Source organism: Varanus komodoensis, unplaced genomic scaffold (assembly GCF_004798865.1).
Source record: "Varanus komodoensis strain SLA01 unplaced genomic scaffold, ASM479886v1 scaffold1, whole genome shotgun sequence".
Taxonomy (NCBI): Eukaryota; Metazoa; Chordata; class Lepidosauria; order Squamata; family Varanidae; genus Varanus; species Varanus komodoensis.
Genome location: NW_025335268.1, coordinates 121945824 through 121964376, shown reverse-complemented (window position 1 = coordinate 121964376; position 18553 = coordinate 121945824). Strand labels below are relative to the sequence as shown.

At 41.2% G+C, this 18553-nt stretch overlaps 1 protein-coding gene across 1 annotated transcript; it reads left to right on the top strand.

Moving 5' to 3' along the window:
• Positions 1–376: 376 nt before the first annotated feature.
• Positions 377–15716, top strand: SARS1 (seryl-tRNA synthetase 1). The gene is made up of 11 exons (XM_044443504.1): positions 377–616; positions 2559–2629; positions 4284–4364; positions 9448–9606; positions 10399–10542; positions 10791–10946; positions 12624–12845; positions 13420–13549; positions 13760–13917; positions 14625–14754; positions 15061–15716. The coding sequence occupies exons 1-11, from the start codon at positions 481–483 to the stop codon at positions 15216–15218; spliced, it is 1545 nt and encodes a 514-aa protein (XP_044299439.1). The 5' UTR covers positions 377–480; the 3' UTR covers positions 15219–15716.
• Positions 15717–18553: the final 2837 nt, after the last annotated feature.

The following is an 18553-nucleotide window of genomic DNA, read 5'->3' as shown; positions in this document are numbered from 1 at the left end:
TTAACATAAAGATGACCATAGCAGGGCTCTTTCTTCACTTTCGTCCGCTCTCTGCCCTAGGATTGCCTATATTGCAGGGTGGATCGTCAGCTTCCTAACCCAGAACTTCGTCATTGCAGTTTGCAGAAGCACCCGCAGCGACCTGAAGAAGCGCCAAGTGCAATGGCTGAAGAGCCCGTTAGGAGGCGCTCAGACTTCAGCACCCACCATGCGTAGACCTCTCCCTGCTTTAGCTCTGGAGGGTGCGTGTGGGCGGGGACGGGGGGGGGGGTGTCGTTGTATTTTTTTCAGGCGCACGCGCAGTCCTTTCCTCAGCCTCTCAGTCTGCCGTGCCCCGCCCCTCTGCGTATGTTGTGCGCATGCGTAGGGCGGCCGCCGGTTTTGCTCGTCTCATTTTGTTCCATTCGCGACGGGAGCGGCTTGAGACCCGTGTGCGGTTGTCTTCCTTCTCCTGCGCGTAGGTGGCGGCCGTGCGGGATCATGGTGCTCGACCTGGACCTTTTTCGCGTCGACAAAGGCGGCGACCCGGACCTTGTGCGCGAGACGCAGCGCAAGCGCTTCAAGGACCCGGCTCTCGTGGACGCGCTGGTGGCTGCCGACGGGGCCTGGCGGAGATGTACGTTGTGGGGCGGAGGGTCGTAAAGCGCATGTGCGTTGTGGGGTGGTGGTTCGGTTTTAAAAGTGGAGAGGACCCCCCCCCCACCAGCTGCCAGCCAGCCTGCTTGCTTGCGGTGGGAGCGGCTGAGGGGCTCCGCTAGCTTTTCCCGTCCCTTCCCGCTCGCGCATCTCTTCCCACGTGTAGGTTCTGCCCTCTTGTCCGCCCCTCGCGCCCCATTTTCAGCCCTCCCCCCAGCCTTCTTTAACATCGACGCTCGCCTCTGTAGCGCCAGCGTGGAAAGACGGAAAAATGGGGCTGAACCCGCCGTTAGAAGGCAATTGTGGAAAGCACCAGTTTGAACTGGTGAAACATCCGTGGAGGACAAGATTCTCAGTTACGAGTTAGGTTGGCTGTGCATTGCCTTCGGAATCGGCTGTGTTGTGGCTCCGAGGACCAGTGGCTGGGAGCACGACCAGGAGTGGGCTTTTGCCACCGTGACCCGCTTCTGGGCTTCTCGTGGGCACCAGGTTGGCCACTGTGGGAAGCAGCGTGCTGAGCTAGTGGAGCCATGGTCTGGTCTTGTTAGGTCACCGATTGAATGAGCACCCACACAGATTCATCCCCCATTAGCTTTAACAGGGTGGGCAGGTCATGACTGAGACTCTGCACCAACCGAGAATCCCCCCCCTTTTTAGGGTGCTGAGCTAAGTCGAAAAGCAGGTTTGGGGTGACTTTAAGGAATTAAAGAGTCAATTAAAGAGTCCTTCAGAAGGTCTTAGGGCGCTTCCATTTCTTTGAGTTCGTAAGCAACTCCCTGTTTTCCCAGGAGTAGGATGTGTTTGCCATCCTAAGGGCACGCATCTCCCTCACCGTCCAAAAGCTAGGGGGTGATAGAAAAGTCTGGTGAGAAATAAGCCATCCCCCACTTTCTCACCATTGTTTTCAGTGCGTCAGAGCCGCATTAACTCTACACTGGTAGGCTCCCTTTTTGGCAGGATGCTGCCCAGGCACGATTGCTGTATAGTCTGATGCAATCTTGCTGTAACCATCATCATGCAGAACAATTCATGGAAGCTGCAATTCAAATCAGCTAGTGTGGTTTCATTTTCTCTTTCTGCACTGTCTTGTTTTTCAAAGAGGAAATAAGGAAGTTTGCAGCATAAGGTGTTGCTATTTAACCCAGTAGCTTTGAGTAATTCTTTTAAACACTTGAACAGCTGAGAATTATTCTGGTGAATACTTTTGCTGAGACAAAAGTGTTTTTGCTTACCTAAAATAGTGACACCCTCTAGCCAGAAATGGGTTAAACAACTGAATCTGTCACTTTCGGTTCCTAAAACAACTCCCATTTATTCAGAATTGGATCAAGGTTCACAGTATATCTCACATAATCTTCCTAGTAAATGAGAACACCTTCTCTTAGTTTCAGAATATGAAGTTGAAACTCACTGCAATTCAAATAGGGAACTATCTGAATGTCCATGCTGGTACTGCACCTGTGGTTTTCGATTCATAGTTAAATATACAGAAAACTTTGATTTTACTGGAATATATCTAGATTCCTCATGATGTTTAGATTGAACACCTCAATCCCAAGGGGTTTTTTTTTATAGGAATAAATTTCATTGGTCAGTGAGCATTATTTTTCAAGTAAATTATGGTGCATTTAAGTGACAGCTTTAATAATGGAAGGACAGATTACAGGGGGAAGGGGCTTGCTTAAGGGTGTGTATGGGGTGCAGCAATGAAATGTTGATCTTTCAGTTACAGTATTGTTTTCAGGTTGTGTTACCAAGTACTGAATGCAGTTTTCAATTTTTCTAGTTAATCGCCATCTTTTTTCAAAAACTATGCTAACACCCATACCAGTAGCAATCACATAGTTCAATAGACTTAACATTGTATTGAGAAACTTTTCCAATGTAGAGCTTCGTGCTAGTTCTCAAATGTTTCCTTCTAGGCAGATTCCGTGCAGACAATCTGAACAAACTGAAGAACTTGTGCAGCAAAACCATAGGCGAGAAAATGAAGGTGCGATTTATTGAAGTTACAGTCTGGCTGATCATCTGATCAAAGCTACTTTGAAATTTGCTGTTTTATTTTGTGACTAAGTGTGCTCAGAAAGATGCCGAACTCTTGTTTGCATGACAACACAATCTGTCCTAGGTAACTAGCCATGTGAGTTGTCATGTTATCCAGACTGAGACCACTTCCCACAAGGTGGCTTATTTTTTTCAGCAAGCTTTCCTAAGAACCCATGGTTTTCTGTAGGGGTTGTTTGATCCACAATGAGTGTCATGTTCTTTGAACCCTAGAAAGCCATTTTATCATGGGTTGAAGAGATCAACTGGCAAGTTGGTCAGCAAAACTGCCAAAAGGTCTTGCCACTTTTCATCCTTGCCACCACCAGCACAGACCCTCCATCTGTTCCCAGGTGGGACTGCAGCAACTGTGGCTACTTTGCCAGCTTAAAAAAACCCTTTAACCTCAAAAAAGCACAAATGTGCTTGTGATGTATTCTTGTCAGTCTTTCACAAGCAAGCAAGTGTACTTCTGCGCTTGACTCGTACATCTCATCTGCCAGAACAAGCAGAAGTAGCGTCCATAAGATATATGGCAGTGGGCAAGCTGAGACTGTCATTTTCTTAATTCATGTGTCAACTTCCTTGTACACCATCAACTCCACTTAACAGCTTGTTTTGCAGGCTTTAGTATATCCGAGAAGGTGAGAGGGAGAACTGTGCTATTAATTTGAGAACTACAGTGTGCTATTTCAAAAACAGATGTGATCAAGCAAAATTCATCCCACTCTCATCTTAAAAACCTGCAGATACTATTATTTCCGCCACCCCCAACTGAAAACTGAACCATATTAGCCGTTTCATCTTATCTGCTGTAATTGGATTACCTTTGGATAAGTTTTATTTTAGAAAGGCAACAAAGAACTGAACTTTGTATATTCAAATTCATAATGTAAACCTTTGGAACGGCACTTCTTTCACGTTTATTCAATAGTTACTATTCTTTTGTTGAACTATATGGGGGTACTATCATGTTTGTTTACAACATTGACCATGGCCAAGCATCCGTAATTTGTTCACAGGCTGAAAATATAGACGTAATGCTTGATGCAGGACGTTCTCTACAGTGTTAAGAATAAGCTGCAAAATTATTCAGAACTGTCATGCACCTTTACATAGAAGCTTCCATGTATTGAGTTAAACATCCATCTAGCCTTTCTAGTACTGACTGGAACTAGCTCAACATGGTTTCAAGCAGTTTTTCCAGCCCTGCCTGGGTATGCCAGGAATGGAACCTGGGGTGTTCTGTATGCAAAGCATACACCCTTTCACTGAGCAATGGCCCTCTCTGTGAGGTTAGGAAAAGTGACATCTTTGAATAGCTAGACAGTTTTCTCTTCAACAAACTAACTAGTGTGGTACAGTCTTCCAGTTCGATATGTTTAGTTTGTGTAAATTAACTTTATAAAACAGAGAGGGTAACAGTAGTCTTGTTTTATTGTTAAAGCATTTTGATATTAGATTTTCATATTATAGCATTATTTTTTGTGCAGATTGGAGGACAAGTGTGTCCTGCAAGCCATGATGTTTGTAGATTATTTTTGTCATATTACCTTTTCTCTTGCCAGTTGGCTATTGCGTTTGTTTGATATGTCCATTTACAGAAAAAAGAACCGGTGGGAAATGATGAGCACATACCAGAAAATGTACAAAATCTTGATGAACTCACAGCAGACATCTTAGCAGTAAGTTACTTTCCACCAATGGTCTATTGTTTCACTCCTCTTGTTTCCTGGGCTGAAATATATTGTATAAGAGCAGGGTCCCATAATTTTTGGCTGGTCTTGATCACCAAGCCAGATATTAGGGTTACCTGCCCTCCTCCACTCGCTGATTCGCGGCAAAGGAAGCTTGCACATCTGTGGTAAAGAGGGGGGTGGGTGCTGTCTGCCTCATTCTCTCTTGGGGCAGAGTGCTTTGCATGCATTGGCTCAATGGCAGCCAGCGAAACACCCTGGTTTCTCTTTCTTAGCAAGGGAAGAGATTTGGGGTCCCCTTCTTTGGTCAGTGCTTAGTCAAAGTGAAGTGGCTGAGGAAGCCTATTTCTGCTTCATAAGAAAAGGGTCATAGAATTGGTGGTTGAGAGAGCAATCGGACTAGTCCAGGCCTTGGAATTGTGAAAGCAACAAACAGGGATGGCCGCTCAGCTGCTGGGTTTATTGCCACCTTCCTTTGGAGCGCCGAGGCTGGGAATAAGGTTCAGCTTTTTATGGTCACCACACACTGGTGGCTCAGTCACCGTGGAAAAAGTGGCAAGCAAAAATACCTTTTTCTCAGCCTGCATGAGAAAAAGGGGCTGAACTAGGCAAATTTCTGGGATGCCCAGGTCTCCTACTAAATATTTTAGGTCAAAGGAAATGTGATGTGAATGGAAATTGAATTGGAGAAGCCATGCTAAGGGACATCATTCCCCCTGCACACTCTTCTAATTTAAGCTACCCATGCCCCTTAAGCATATATTTGCCACAATAGGGCAAATAGATGTATAGGTGGCCCTTGTATTTTTCCTCTGCAAGTAGGCTAAGTAGAAGCTTGAGGGAAGGATTAAAATCAGGGAAATAACACTAAATAAAATGGTTAGAATCTGTTTTCATAAAGCACTGAGTTTGGCGGGGGAGGGAAAGAAAGAGCGAGAGATAGCACACACTTATGGGAGATACAGCTGTGTAATGTTATGCTTGAGTTTTTTGAAGATGTGCTGTATTTTATACTCTGTTAGGGCTAGGAGAGCAAGCCAACCCTGCTTAGCTATTAGGAATTTTGCTTGTAGGCACTACTTCCCTTATTAGGGAAGCTTCAGTCATTTAATAAGTGGAATAACGTACAACATTTGATAATTGAGAACTTAGTATTGACATTTTGGACTATTTTCTGTGTGAGATTAGATTCTTTTTTCCCATAGCAATTTGATATAGTGTGTTCTCTACTAGGTGCTTGATTAACAGTTTGATTTGGTAGACCACAAAAACAGGTGGGTCATCTACCATTTGAGTGAGGAACCTGTGGTTCTCCAAATGTTGAGCTTCAACTTTCATCATTTTTCGCATTGACCATGCTATCTAGGGTTGGAGATGGAGTGCAATAACATCTGGCAGCACAGCTTCCCCACCAATAATCTACCACCTGATGGACTTCAGTGAGTGCTGCACTCTGGTACAGCCTGAGGATCCTGAGCTTCTATAGTACAGCTTCTTCAAGATTAACAAAAACATAAAACCCTGTTTTTTAAGAACAGGTAGATCCCCCCCCCTTTTTTTTTTTTTTTTTTTTTGCAGGGGCCTGACTCAGAGAACAGTGCTGGTCCAAGAAGGGGCAGTATGTTCACCCAGGAACACATTCAAGCATTATTTCCTCCTCTCATGTGTCCAGCTTGTGCAGGATCTTTCTGGTTTGTTTAAAGCATTGTTCCCATGACACCCAAGCTGGGAAATTGTGGTTTAAACACTACCTGTAGATAGGGATTGCAAATTGTGGTTTGATCTTTGTTTGCAAATCAGGACTGTAGGCAGAACTGAAACTATCGTTTCCTTGTTCAGACATAATGGGATATTTTACAGTCCAGTATGTTCCTCAAGCTGGGCAGGTGCACAAAAGAAAGAGGAAAGATGAAGGAATACCTGAACAAATCCCTGCTTCAGCAGACTATCGTTTCTTGGAGCAGCAGTGCTTATATCTAAACCAGGACACTGCAAAAACGAAACAAAGTAGGTTGGAGTAAAAAGGGCTTTTAACACTCTAGATCAGTGGGGCCAGTAGCCAGTGCTTATGCTGCTGTGCTTTCATTATGACTAATGATTATAATCCAGAATCCATCCCCCCTCCCCGCTGCCCGCCTGCGCGTGCGTGCACGTGCACACTCGCGCACACACACACTTAATTCCAGGAGCCCACAGAAACCTATTTTGGATTTCTCTGGGCTACCAGTTTACTATCACACTGAACATAGGATACCAATTCAATGAAATGGCAGCTGGTTGCATTTGGAAGCAGTAAGTTTAGTACAACTAGTACATTAAAAATATCAAACAAGACATACAGAGTACAGTGACATTCTTTTCAAAATTAGCAGTATAAAGTACACTCAAACTATGTCCAGAAAAAACACACCCAGTGGCAGTCAATTTTATTATGTAACCAGGACCAAGCAAATCACTTCGCAACTTTCCAAAGTGTAAACATCACATGCTGACATGGTCTCCCTGTTCTTAGATATCTGTAAAGGCCCAGTTCTTTCTGACCTTGAAGGAGCACATGTACTGCATAAGCTGTACCATGGCACAGTGCTTCACGTCCTCCAGGTGGTAGAATGATTGCTCTCTCTTCACCAAAGCACTATTTTGGAATATCAGCATTGCATTAGACTTGCCAGTGAACTGCTGCAGAAAATAGGACAACTTTTTCCAGATAAGTTGGACTACAATTCCCATCAAATTATCTATCCTATCCTGAGCTCTGAGGATTAATGTGGAATATAAATGTAACATAAATATTCCAAACTTGCATGTGTATTTGTCAGCAAGTTACAGATCACCTGACAGTTGTTACACTTACTGCTTACCCCTACACAGATCAGCTATTTTCCAAGTAGCCACTCTGAGACTAGATAAGCTAATACAGGGCTTCATCAAGAGGCTTAGTTTGTTTTGTCCAAATAGCTGCACTAAGAGACAGAAAAAAACTATACTTTTTGCATGGCACAAACTTCTGTCTTTCCAGCACCTGCTGTCTCTGTAAAATACAGGGTCAAAGGGTTTCTGTTTTATAGTTAGTTAGTTAGTTAGTTAGTTAGTTAGTTATTTATTTATTTATTTATTTATTTATTTAAACATTTCTATGCCGCCCCATTCGCCGAAGCCTCGGGGCGGCTCACAACATAAAATTAAAATATAATACATACAACAAATTAACAATAAAATATAATACAACAAATTAACAATATAAAATAAAATATAGCTGGTACTACAAGCACTATAAAAGATACTGATGTGAAACTGTATTTGTGTGCTGTATTTGCATCCTTTCTTTACTATAATGTGAAACTTTGTCTTGGGAGACTTGATTTAATAGCTCATTGGGTGGCTTTTTGTGGCAGACCAAGACATTTTCATTTAGATGTTCACTTTATGAAAATTCTTGTGAACTTGGTCTTCCCTAGATTGTTGATTTGATTGTTGTTTTGGATTTTGATGGGGTTTTTTTGGAGTGGGGCTGATTGTTAACTTATTTTTGATGGCATTATTTTCTGTTTGAATTGTAAGATGCCCTGAGAGTCCTATAAGGAAGGTATGGGAAAAATATTTTAATAAATAAGCTATTTCCACATTGCTCATTACATTAACAATGTTAATCACATTTTAAAATGTGAAACATCAGGTAGGTATGGGCTTTGAATGTAAATTGGCACTATCAGGCACATTCCAAAGTGAGTTTATTATATACTAATAGTGAACATTCCTTACAAGGAAAAAATGGCTCAGCTCATGCACCAAAGTGAACTATCAGCAAGATCAGGAAAACCCCAAGGTTTGCAATAGTACATTGAATCTTTAGGAAAGAGAGTCCCTCGTGGCACTGATTCCTTTCTTGCCCAAAGCTTTATGGATTGCAGCATGCTGTCAGACATGACACCCAGGCATAGTGGTAGTCCAAATTTATTTATTTATTAAAAGCTTTTATAGGCTGTCTCATTACTAATGTCTCAGGATGGTTTACAACAAGCACAGATAAAAATGACATAGCATCCAGCAAGTCACAATAAAATCACAAAACCAATTAAACATTAAAATAACGGGAGAATAAAAAGGTTTTCGCCTGGCGCCAAAAAGAAAAAGCGTTGGCTCCAGGCGCACCTCTCTGGGGAGCGTATTCCACAATCGGGGCACCACTGCAGAGAAGGCCCTGCTCCAGGTAATCACCCTCCTACTCTCTCTCAAGGAGGGCTCCCAAAGAAGGACCTCCACCTTGGATCTCAAGGGAGGGTAAGGAACTGGTGCTGTGCACCTTGCATTAAGCTGGGGGATACCCCAAATCACAATTTAAGCCAGGCTGGACTCAATACCATCTTATAGAGGATAGACTGCTGGGCATACTGGTGCATGATATGGGAGGCCTAAAACACTCTTTAAGATGCAGAGCTCCTTGTCTTTTTTCTTCTCTTTCTATTGCCTTTGTTATTGCTGTGCCGTGATCATCAATGGCCTGTGTGTAAATACCTTGACTGAAGTCCAGGTTATCCTGCAGACTCTCCTGAGCATGGAGGCGCATGATTTCTGATGGCCCAGTGCTTGATATTTGGTGCAGAAGGCCTTGTTTGCTATTTGCCATTATCACCTGAAATCATTGTACATTAACATGTTTTACAGAAAAATGACTGCTTTAATTGGAGAGAGAGAGTTCTCTTCAAGGGAAAAGTTTCCCAATCATGGGAATACAAAGTAGTCCTAAGCTTATTTTGGGGTGTAAAACCTTTAAACATTAGCTTGTTATTTATCTTACTAATTGCATAAATGTTCAAAATAACTCAAAAAGGAAATTGGGAACTAATAACCAACTTCAGTATCATGTTTGAGCTTGTATTGGTTGGTGGTTACTAGGTGTTGTCTTTCTCCCTTGAGTTCCATAGAACTGATATTGGTTCTTAGTAGCAATAACTGTCACATGGAGAGTGAAACTGAGATCAGTGGAAGAAACATTCATGACATATGTTCCTCTTTTTTTCTTATTTTTCCATGTGTATTTAACATTATCAGTGATTCCTTTGTGTTTCAGGGTCTTCAGGTTAACCAAATAAAGAAAGTCCGTCTTCTAATTGATGAAGCGATTCTGAAAAGTGATGAAGAACGCTTGAAGCTGGAAGCTGAACGGTTTGAAAACCTCAGAGAAATTGGAAATCTCCTTCACCCTTCCGTGCCTATCAGCAATGATGAGGTAGGAGCAGTGTGCTGGTATCATTTTGATGTACTGATTCCCCAGTGCAAAGACTAAGAAGTTAGTACAATTTGCATTATAAAGCAGTGTTCCTCACAGAGGAGAAAGCCATAAGTAGAAACATTCCCAAAGAAGAACAACATAGTTTGAGATTAGAAAACGTGTGCTATTTTGGCTTGATATAAACTTTATTTTGTTTTAGTCATTTCCAGAGGGAGCCTTGCTTTATTGCAGCAAAAACAGCACTGGGCTTTTTAGCAACTTTGTAGCTAATGCATTTATTTGGCAAGAAGCCTTCCTCAAGAAAATTCCACTTCATAGGAGATTCCCCCCGCACCCACAAAGAAAGCCCAATAATGCTTAATGCGTCTGATGAAGAGGAATTTGGTCCACAGAAATTTATTCCATAATAAATATGTTAATTTTCAAATAACTCAAAACTCTGTGGCGTTCTACCCTGTGCCTCACCCTCAAAGTCTCACAGCTCACAATGCACAGCGCTGCCAGGGACCAAAAGACCATCAGATCTTGTTCTTGCTTTCTCTGTATTTTCACCTCAGTTAAATTCCCACCTGTCCTTCTCAGTAGACATAAGGATGCACACCATCATGTGCTGCTGGTAGAAAGGGAATGTGGTTTGCAAAGGTTTCAGTCAATTTAAGCACCATTAGTCAAGGTTGTACATGTGACAAATGAAACAAAAATGTGGGAGAGATGTTTCTTTGGAAAGGATGTGGTTTCCTTTGGCATGTTCAGTAAATCTGTAAAATGTTCTCTCTTTCATGCTGGTAGGACGTGGATAACAAAGTGGAGAGAATATGGGGAGACTGCACAGTGAGGAAAAAATACTCTCATGTGGACCTGGTTGTCATGGTGGACGGCTATGAAGGTGAAAAGGGAGCCATTGTAGCTGGAAGCAGAGGATACTTTCTGAAGGTGAGAACTAAGAACCTGTAACTGTGGAGCATGGAAAGACAAAGGAGTTGGAGGGAGTAAAGTTAAGTAAGCTTGTGTGAATTCAGGACCTGAGCTGTAGTTGAGTGCCAGGAAACGCATTCCTGCCAGCAGCTCCTTAAGGTTTGGTTTTGAGAAGGCTTTGAGCCTTGGCAGAACAAGATGCTGACTTGTATACCTTTCTCTTCCCCCCCCCCCCGCCCCCGTACCTCCTTTTTTTGGTTATGTAGGGTCCCCTGGTCTTTTTAGAGCAAGCTCTCATTCAGTATGCTCTGCAGACACTATTTAGCAAAGGATATGTCCCTGTTTATACCCCCTTCTTCATGAGAAAAGAAGTGATGCAGGAAGTGGCCCAGCTAAGTCAATTTGATGAAGAACTCTACAAGGTAAGCTGTCAAGAAAAATTTACACTTTCAGTAATGCACTGTGTCACAGGGTGGGTTGACTTAAATCAGCAAGGTTTAAATCATGTTTTTCACTGATATTTCTTCATTTATATCTTTAAAATGATGCAAACATATCACTGAACTCCTTGCAGCTTTTTATAGCTGGAAGGTATGCTTTATATTTTTTTTTAGATAGCTTGGTTTTTAATAATTAAGAAATAGTTCATTATACTCATTACTTGAATCAGACAGAAATGCAGAAGTAATATGTTAGAAAATGTGAGAACTAAATTGCTTACACAAACAACAGTGGTTTTTCCCCACTCAACCCCACTGGGCCTTTCTGCTCTGCCTCCAACTGTCCCTTCTGTTTTCCACTGTCTGAACTAATTGCTTTGCCTTGCTTGGCCTAATGCTACCACCACATAAGCAAAGAACAGCAATTTTATTCATTCTGTAATATGAAAGATGTATTTTTGTTTCTTTAAAAAAATGAATATATTAAACCAATTTGAATTTTAAAAACTCAAAATCTGTTTTTAAAGGATTTAAAAAAAATGTTGATCTTTATCTGCATCTACCCCAGTTTCTGGACAAGTTGCATGCATAATCAGATTTTTCATGGAGTCGTGGGAGCTATCAAAAATTTCAAATATGACTGTTCAACTGGATATCTAGTGATAATTCAGTATTTGTTCTTAATTTCTGATCTTCTATAAAGTAAATCATTTTACTGTCAACTAGTATGTGTAATATGGTGGTCCGAGTGTTGGACAAGGATCTGGCAGTTCCAGGCTCTAGTCCCAACTTCGCCAGGGAACTCACTGTCTAAATTTGGACCAGTCACTGATTTTCAGCCTAACTTACCTCACAGAGTATAAAATGCAGAGGAAGGAGGATTGGATAAGCAAGCACGGGTTTCTTTGCAAAAGGAAAAAAAGCAGGATATAATTATAACTATGATGAAAAGAACAGGCTGGTAGGTTAAAGGGACCCCAAACATTATTTCTGTGACAGGTGGGCTTTATTTCTCTCAATCCACTTTTAAAGTGACCAGAGATATTTTGGCCCCTTAGTGAGATTGGGGATGGCCTGTGGTAGATGGAAAAGGGTTAGGGAAGTTTCTGTATGGAAATAGAATTGCTGATCAGGGTAGCTAAGCAACTTGAGAATCTGCAGGAGCCTTATTTATGGAAAGATCCATAAATGCATTGTTTATGAACATTACTGTTTCCAGAGCTCAAAAATGAGTTTAATGCTCTTTGATTCCCCTCTGTGGCATGTCAGTTTCCTTCCTTCTGGAGGGAAATAAAGATTTTGGAGTGATAACAGAATGGGCTGCTGATGCGGCCATTGGGAGAGTTGGTATATTGAAGAGAGGTAGAAATTCACACACAAGGTACTAGATTCAGGCATCTAAAAACAGTGGCAGCTATTGAGTCATGGGCCAAATGACCCAATGCCTAGTCATTTCACATCCTAACACCTGTCCATACATAATCAGGTTGGTGATTTACATTTGTAGGAATATTTTTATTGATTGCATGTAGTAGTGCATCCATATTAGTGGCTTTTTTTCTTTATGAAAGCTGCTGTTTGTTTGAAATGGACCAATTCATATACATAAACAGCCACTCTCTGCTTTGAAAAGAGGCACTAATGTCTTCCACTTCTTAGGTACTTGGCAAAGGCAGTGAGAAGAGCGATGATAACACCATTGATGAGAAATACCTGATTGCTACATCAGAGCAGCCAATTGCAGCTTTGCACAGGGACGAATGGCTGAAGCCAGAGGAACTGCCCATCAGATATGCTGGGCTCTCTACCTGCTTCCGCCAGGAAGTTGGCTCACACGGTCGCGATACCAGAGGCATTTTCCGCGTGCACCAGTTTGAAAAGGTAGTGCAATGGCAAAGGCTATTAATTGACCAGGTTTTCTGGGAAGATTTTTCTGGATACTAGTTAAAAGGGAGAAAGAGTGGCACTCATTCTTCTGCCCAACCTGATTATCCAAACCAGTATCATTGTGGAAAGAATATGAACCCAAAGGATCCAGCATTATCCTAAAGGAGCTGGCATCAGGGGTTTGATGTTCAGGCAAGTGATCCCAAGATGCAGAACAGCATAACTGGCATATTCTCTTACCTCAGTTATTCTTATATACCATCTCCATGAAGGATCACTATTCAGTGTTGCAGATAACAAACATGTTGGGTCATTTAAAGCAGACTTCTCCAACCTGCTGCCCTCTAGATGCTTTGGACATCAGCTTCTAGCATTCCTGATAACTGGGCCTGAGAGAGGGTGTACAAAACATCTGGAGGGCACTGGTTGGGGAATGCTCTCTTAGAATGAGGGGTTAAAGTGGTTTGTTATGCTTACATTCAGGTTGTCATTTGTTTGCATCTAGCAAAATAAAATACTACATTTCTGTGTTCTTAAATTTGCTTCCGATTTTCTTGACCTTTTCTAGATTGAGCAGTTTGTGTATGCATCGCCCCATGATAACAAGTCTTGGGAGATGTTTGATGAAATGATTGCAACTGCTGAGGAGTTCTATCAGTCTCTGGGCATCCCTTATCACATTGTGAATATTGTTTCAGGTACATACAGACCTCTAATATTAAAGTGTGCGCCCATGTACTCATGTTCAGTTCTCAGATTGATTAATTGACATAAATGAGCATAGGTATCCATACCATGCTTGCTTTCATCCCATAGCTCCAATACGACTAATGGTGTGGGTCACATCTTTTAGTTTTTCTTCTTACCCTACTGAAGCAGTGCCTGAATATTTCCTCCTGGTATTACAGGTTCTTTGAATCATGCTGCCAGTAAGAAGCTGGATCTAGAGGCATGGTTCCCTGGTTCCGGAGCTTTCCGTGAACTTGTGTCTTGCTCAAACTGCACTGACTACCAGGCACGTCGACTGCGGATCCGCTATGGGCAAACCAAAAAGATGATGGACAAAGTAGGTAGCATTATGTTTTAGCGCTAAAATGCTCCCAAAGTATCCTTTCCGGTATCCTCTTGCTCTAGTCAGTCATCCTTTTCTCTTGGCTTCTCTTTTGCTGCTTAAGTACCATAGGAAACATCTGCATTTTTGCTGTAGTAGGACCTTTTTTGATTATGCATTTGAGGTGATGGTTACAAAGGTTACCACTTTGCAGCCCTGCTGTAGAAATGCATTTGCATAATGCTGACCTCGGAGATTGAGCAGAGCAACAGATTCAGCTTGAGAATGGTCTCCTCACCTGTTAAGACATCTAGTTTACTAGGGTGAGTGGGAGTCCTAGAATAGCTAATATTTTTTAAAGTCCTTCAGAATTATGAATAGAGTGGAAACTTGAAATATTAATAAATTGTTAAGCCTTTATATCAAACCTTTAAAAAAACCACAAAGTTGAGGAAATTAGTTTTTAAAACAAGGGTTAGCTGCTCAGAATTTGAGAACCTAAAACATACCTCTATTATTGATTCCAAATGATGTAGATAAGGTCTGTTGGAGAATGATTGGTTAACTAGATGAAGTTTGTTGTATTTTTTTCTAACCTGATTACACCAGTCCTGGTGACTGGGTAACTGAATGACGACGCCTTATAGGAGATGGTGTATTGCCTGTTTGCTAACAGTAATTTATCTTATTAGAGAATACCTCAAATGTGTTTGTTCTCATAGGTGGAGTTTGTACATATGCTCAATGCCACCATGTGTGCAACAACACGCACCATCTGTGCCATTCTGGAGAATTATCAGACTGAGGAAGGAATTGTTATACCAGAGAAATTAAGGGAGTTCATGCCACCAGGTAAGAATGGGGATTAGTAATGATCCTTTCTTCTACAGTCATCCATTACATATTCTTTCAAGATGTCTTGGTTTTCTGAGACTATCTGCTGTCTTCTAGAATTAGGATGCCCTTTCCAGGCAGTGCAGTAATTATGCCAAATTTAATCTTACTTAAAATGAGTGGAACTTGAGGTGGGCATGACAAACTTAAGTTCCATTGATTTCAGTAGGTCATCTTTAAGTATGGCTATATCTGTATCCAACCCATTGTCCTTGTGGAAGCTAAACTCATTAGTGTATAATCCACTCTTCATATTTTCTGTAGGTCTGAAAGAAATGATAAAATTTGTAAAACCTGCCCCTATTGATGAAGAACTTTCCAAGAAGCAGAAGAAGCAGCAGGAGGGAGGCAAAAAGAAATCAGCTGGTGGAGACTGTGCTCTGGAAGGAAAGATGCAGAACATGGATGTGAATAGCTCCTGAAGCAACTTCTCATGTTACTTTTCCTGAGGCTGTGCGGTTTAGTATATAAAGCTGGGGGGGCCTCATTGATATGAATTGCTGCTTTGTCTCATCCTTCCTATCGCCATGGGCAAGTTACTTTTCCCCCTCTCAGCTTCTACCCTCTGTAGCACAGGAAGATGGCACTTCTGTGGTGGCCGTGGAAATCCACTGGTATTGTCTCTGCTTTGAATGTAGAGAGCACTGCAGGTGCTGATGATATTCACAGCAGTTTTATTTAAATTATGTTAATTATCTATCCAGTTGGAAATCAAAGCAGAGGGAACAAAGTGTTGTCTAATGTTTGTTCGCTGAAAATTTCTGTTAAGGAAAACAAGACTCGGGTGAAGCAAAGTTCCAAAGGGATATTCAGTATAGGCACTTACATAATGTTACAGACAAGACAGTTGTCACATAATCATAGGATTTAATCTGATTTGGAGGAATTCAGTGAATAAAAACAAATTCTTGAGAAATTGACACTTCTGACTTGTGGTTGATGATTTTGGTATTTCTTGGATCTTTTAAGAATATGATTTGTTCTTTGCTCAGTTAAGGAACCTACTACTTTACATAAGTGTATAAGTCAAGTTAATATGGTTTGACAGCTAACAAACTCCAGGATATCAAGAATTTCTAGTATTCCTCTATTTGCAATATATCTTCTAATACAGTTGTGTAGTTTTTATAAATCAGTGCTATATCATGTATATTGTCTATCTTAGCTGTTCTATCATTTGGCCTGCATCTTCAGATTGCCCATAATTTTATGGGCATGTCATATATTTAAAGGGTAGAATTTACATTTTTGGAATTTGCATAGCATGAAATAGCCCCCAACTGTATAACATGGTTGATGGAAAACTAGCTGGTTTTGTCCCACTCACCTGTTTTGTATTTGCACTGAGAAAGTGATTATGAAATTGTTGGACAGGAAAACTGGAGTGATAAAAGTAGATTTTAAAAAAATTACCTTACAAACCATACATCAAGGCTAAACCTTTTAAATATTTGGTTGAGCTTGTTTTTCTCTGTAAAGAAGAAATAATCTGACATGTAAGGGTAAGAATTGTAGATAACATACTATATAGGTCATGTTTTGAGGCCATTATTTTTGACTGTCAGTCAGTATGGAAGTTTACAGTCTGACTACAGTGAAGCAAATTTACATCTTCACAGGCCCATGACTTAATTTTCCATAGAAGCCACTGGAAGTTTGGGAGTTAATCATGCTTAACTTTGGATTGTGCTTTCATTTTTGATCTCATGGGGAACACATTTCTGCCCAAGAACTATGAACCTTTTCTTTTGAAAAGTTGTTGGTACTCGCATTTTTCAAGTGTATTATCCTGCTCCATGACATTGCATGTGTGCAAGGTAGCAAAGTAATATTTATTATATGGGAAGCCTCTTGAGCCCTCAGAAGCACTATATAAATGCATATTAATATAGTAGTACAGCAAACAGAAACCCATTGTTTCACAGCTGTCTGATGTACATGGACTAATGTCCAAAGGTTTAACAATATGCTCCTTGGTTGTATAAAACCAGTTTATTTTATAGCAGATCATCAGTATGTATCCTTCAGTATATATATGAACTTGCACAATGGGCAAATTGATGTAAATCAGTGGTTTGTCTGTCTTGTGTTTTCCCTGGAGTTAAATCAGTCTGCCTGAAGACAAAGTTGTTAGAGATCTGTAGTATGAAGACACCTCAATGTATCATGGAAAGTGTCTTTATTATGGTGTACAAAGAACCAAACCCAGCACAAAAGTTTAATTTGTCGAGGACTATTTCTGTGAATCCTGAAAAACAGAGTGAAGAGAACCTGCCTGGTTATCTATCTGGACAATCTGGTATACTTTCTACCCCAACTATTTTTTTATTCACTCCCAACTATATTAACTGAATTAGAGGCTACTTTGAATCATGGAATAATTTTCAAGTTCTTGAATCCCATGCATTAAAAAATGAAGTAACTGTGAATAATGTTCAACACTGCAAATAAAACCCATATAGCAAGCACTATAATCCTGCCCCCACAATTGTTCTAAAGAAACCAAATGATGGACAGGTCCTCATGCCCAACTTTCCCCTTTGTGCTACTCTTAGGCAAAGTGTTACTGTGCAGGTTATGTTCCAGGGCAGCCAGCCAATCTGTTGAAAGCAGAAGCCTTCCTATGGCTTACATATAGGACAAAATTGCAGCCCTCCCTCCCTCAATTCCTGCATGGCAGTTCTACTTTTTATCTGCTGAGAGTATCCTGTATTTTGGGGTGCGGAAGAGCTAGCAATGGTTTTAGGAGAGAGGACTGTCTGCTTGAAATATGACTGGGAATTGAACTTAAATAATAGGGAAGAATTGGTCGATCAAATTAAAATACTGGGAATTTTGGAGGAAAATAGCTTTCCATAAGATCATGAATTCCATAGTCAAAGGTTAGCATTTTCTAACATGCACCTTGGGTTTCAGGAAAACTCCCAAGGGAAACTGGTATAATTCTGTTGCAAGCAGCCAGAGATAGGGAATGCTTGAATGAAAGGCACAGTCACAAACAATTTCAAGAAAGGAAGTAAAGAAACCTCTTCCAAACAGCATTGGCTCAAGTTAAAAAGGTAAAGGTTTCCCCTTGATGTTAAATCCAGTCATGTCTGACTCTAGAGGCTGGTGCTCCTCTCCGTTTCCTAGCCAAGGGAGCCCGCGTTTGTCTGCAGACAGTCCCTGTGGTCATGTGGCCAGCATAACTAAATGCCGAGGTGCATGGAACGCTGTTACCTTCCCACCAAAGTACCTTTTTATCTACTTGCATTTGCATGCTTTCAAACTGCAAGGTTGGCAGGAGCTCAGACGGAGCAAAGGGAACTCACCCCGTTGTGCAGATTCGAACCGGCAACCTTTTGATCAACCAGCCCAGCAGCATAGCAGTTTAAACCACTGCACCTAAACACTTTTTAAAAGGTAATAAGAAATAGAAGTTAAATGGCCAAGGAAAAGTTTGAGGGCAGTGTTAGAAAAACTAAAGCAATGCTAAGGAAAGATTGACAGGTTACAAAATTAAGGTGCAGCTGTGGCCAAGTGGGGACTGGAACCCAGACCGCTCAAGTCCAAGTCCAGCCCTATATCTATCAAATTGGCTTTCAATGCTTGTGATATCACTGGCAAACCAACAGAACATCACCCATGCCTTTTAAAAAATCTTCTATGAAGTGTTTTTGAAACAAGCATAGCCACCTCCAGCATCTGGAAGCAGAGTTGTCAGTTCAGTAACTGAGAGAACCTTGCTATTTAAGGCTCAATCCTATATGCACGTCTA

What these genes read in the sequence shown, in the direction of transcription:
- SARS1 (XM_044443504.1), top strand. Translation starts at nt 481, where the DNA reads ATGGTGCTCGACCTGGACCTTTTTCGCGTCGACAAAGGCGGCGACCCG. An exon ending in TTGATGAAGAACTCTACAAG is followed by an intron (nt 10,947 to 12,623) that starts GTAAGCTGTCAA and finishes TCCACTTCTTAG; the next exon opens with GTACTTGGCAAAGGCAGTGA. An exon ending in CATTGTGAATATTGTTTCAG is followed by an intron (nt 13,550 to 13,759) that starts GTACATACAGAC and finishes CTGGTATTACAG; the next exon opens with GTTCTTTGAATCATGCTGCC.